The sequence below is a fragment of the Austrofundulus limnaeus genome, unplaced genomic scaffold (assembly GCF_001266775.1).
Source record: "Austrofundulus limnaeus strain Quisiro unplaced genomic scaffold, Austrofundulus_limnaeus-1.0 Scaffold61, whole genome shotgun sequence".
In the NCBI taxonomy this organism is placed as follows: Eukaryota; Metazoa; Chordata; class Actinopteri; order Cyprinodontiformes; family Rivulidae; genus Austrofundulus; species Austrofundulus limnaeus.
Window position 1 is genome coordinate 1649899 of NW_013952463.1, and position 1756 is coordinate 1651654.

At 43.3% G+C, this 1756-nt stretch overlaps 1 protein-coding gene across 1 annotated transcript in view; it reads right to left on the bottom strand.

Moving 5' to 3' along the window:
• Window positions 1-764: 764 nt before the first annotated feature.
• Window positions 765-1756, bottom strand: part of otomp (otolith matrix protein) — an 11491-nt gene continuing 10499 nt past the window's right edge. Inside the window, exons 8-9 of the mRNA XM_014009775.1 lie at window positions 1205-1376; window positions 765-1025 (exon numbers count right to left, since the gene is read on the bottom strand). Coding sequence (XP_013865229.1) covers window positions 1015-1025; window positions 1205-1376 — 183 coding nt within the window. The 3' untranslated portion in view covers window positions 765-1014. The remainder of the gene's footprint in view (window positions 1026-1204; window positions 1377-1756) is intronic.

Here is a 1756-nt window from a genome sequence, read left to right on the forward strand (position 1 = left end):
TTACCAACAGAGCTCATTAACATAAACAGCTCTTCTGAACGGAAGTCAGAGCAGGCAGAACTAGAAAATGGGAAATTTTACTATACGAGAATTATTTTATGCATTAAATTGAATGAACATGGTCTGGATAGCCCACAGACATACCATAAAAATTTCCAGGACCCATAATTGGTCTCCTTTAAATGAGTTTTGTTGTTTACTTGGAGTCTCTAGGAGTGCAGAAAAGGTTTATTTAGTTTCTCCCGATGCTGCAAAGATATCTTTATATTCTGTTTGGAATATATATTTCTTAACCTGTTCAGTTTTCTCTATTTTCTGTGAACTTTTCTGAACCATTATGTTAAATTATTTGCAACAGAACAGACATATCAGGTATATATCTTATATACCTGATATATATCTTTGTTCTCCTCTGGCTCTGGGTCAGATTCTGACTCCAACATGTAGGGCTGGATGGACAAGTCTTCCCTTGTTGACATCTTTTAATTAATTTGTAAATAAAACGTTTTCTGCACTGCTATACAGTCGTAAACCCCTCTATCAAACTAGAATTACTCGTTCTGGAAGCTGGAGTGGGCGGGCTGTGAAGCACCTCACATGGATTTAAAAAGACAGCCTCAAAATGAGTTGATCTGAGACACACCTCAAAAAAAGGGGTGGAAGAGGGACCTGTGGAGTTACAATAAGGAGAAATTCAGACCAAAGCACTGCAGTTCCACTTTGTATAGACCCCACTTCAATGATTTAAATGTGAAAAATAAGGATTTAAAAGCATGATATGTCCCCTTTAATAGTCACTCTGAGCCTTTTTCAGACAGACAGTATGTTCTGACAGTTCTAAGTTGGGGAGGGGCGAGGTGCGGGTAGAAAACTGAAATTAAAAGCAAAGCGAAAAGGAGGGCGTGATGGTGAGACAGAGGGGACCCAGATGGCGGGGAGGGAAGGCAGAACACATGAACGGGGACAGCAGGACGGGTGGAAGTTGGTGCGCTGGATGTCTTCCCCCCTCTTCCATCAGCAGAAGCCTGGTGGTGGAAGAAAAGCAATTATGAGAGCAGCCACACACACACACACAAACACACACACAAGGAGAAATCACTTCTCCAGCCACTTAGTCGCCCACCCTTCAACAGTAAATCCACATAAACACAATTGTGCACAATCCAGTCCACAAAAAAAAAAAGGCAGGCGTCATCACTCTCACCCTCGCACTCGAAGGCCTGCAGCATGGTGGTGTAAGTGGGGCCCAGCCAGGAGGTGTAACTACCCAGAACTCTCTGCAGGTGGTGGGTGGCATCGCTGAAGAGCAGATCGGATTGGCCGTAGCCTGCTGAGCTGAACATGCTGAAGCCCTCGGTGGCGTTGCCAAACACATTCTGCAGCAGAGAGACGGCGTGTGACGGCACTCAATGCATGAATGAGCGCGCATTGGCGTGCTCTGCGTACATGTGCGTCTGAGACTGGGTGCTTGTGCGGATTGTGAAAGTCAGCACTGGACGTATCGGTCCCTCACACAGTTTAAAGAGATCCATGATTAGTTATTTCATTTGATTTGTTTGATAAACGTATATTTTAACTGTAAAATAAACACTGTAAATATACTGTAGGCTGTTCAGTTTTAATCATTTTTAAACTAAAAGTTTAAAAATATATTACATGGTTGGGGCCATTTTATTTACACACAAAGCATTCTGGGTAAATGATGACGTGGATAGGTCCTCGGTGCGAGGCTGCTAGCGAGCTATATCCACCCTGA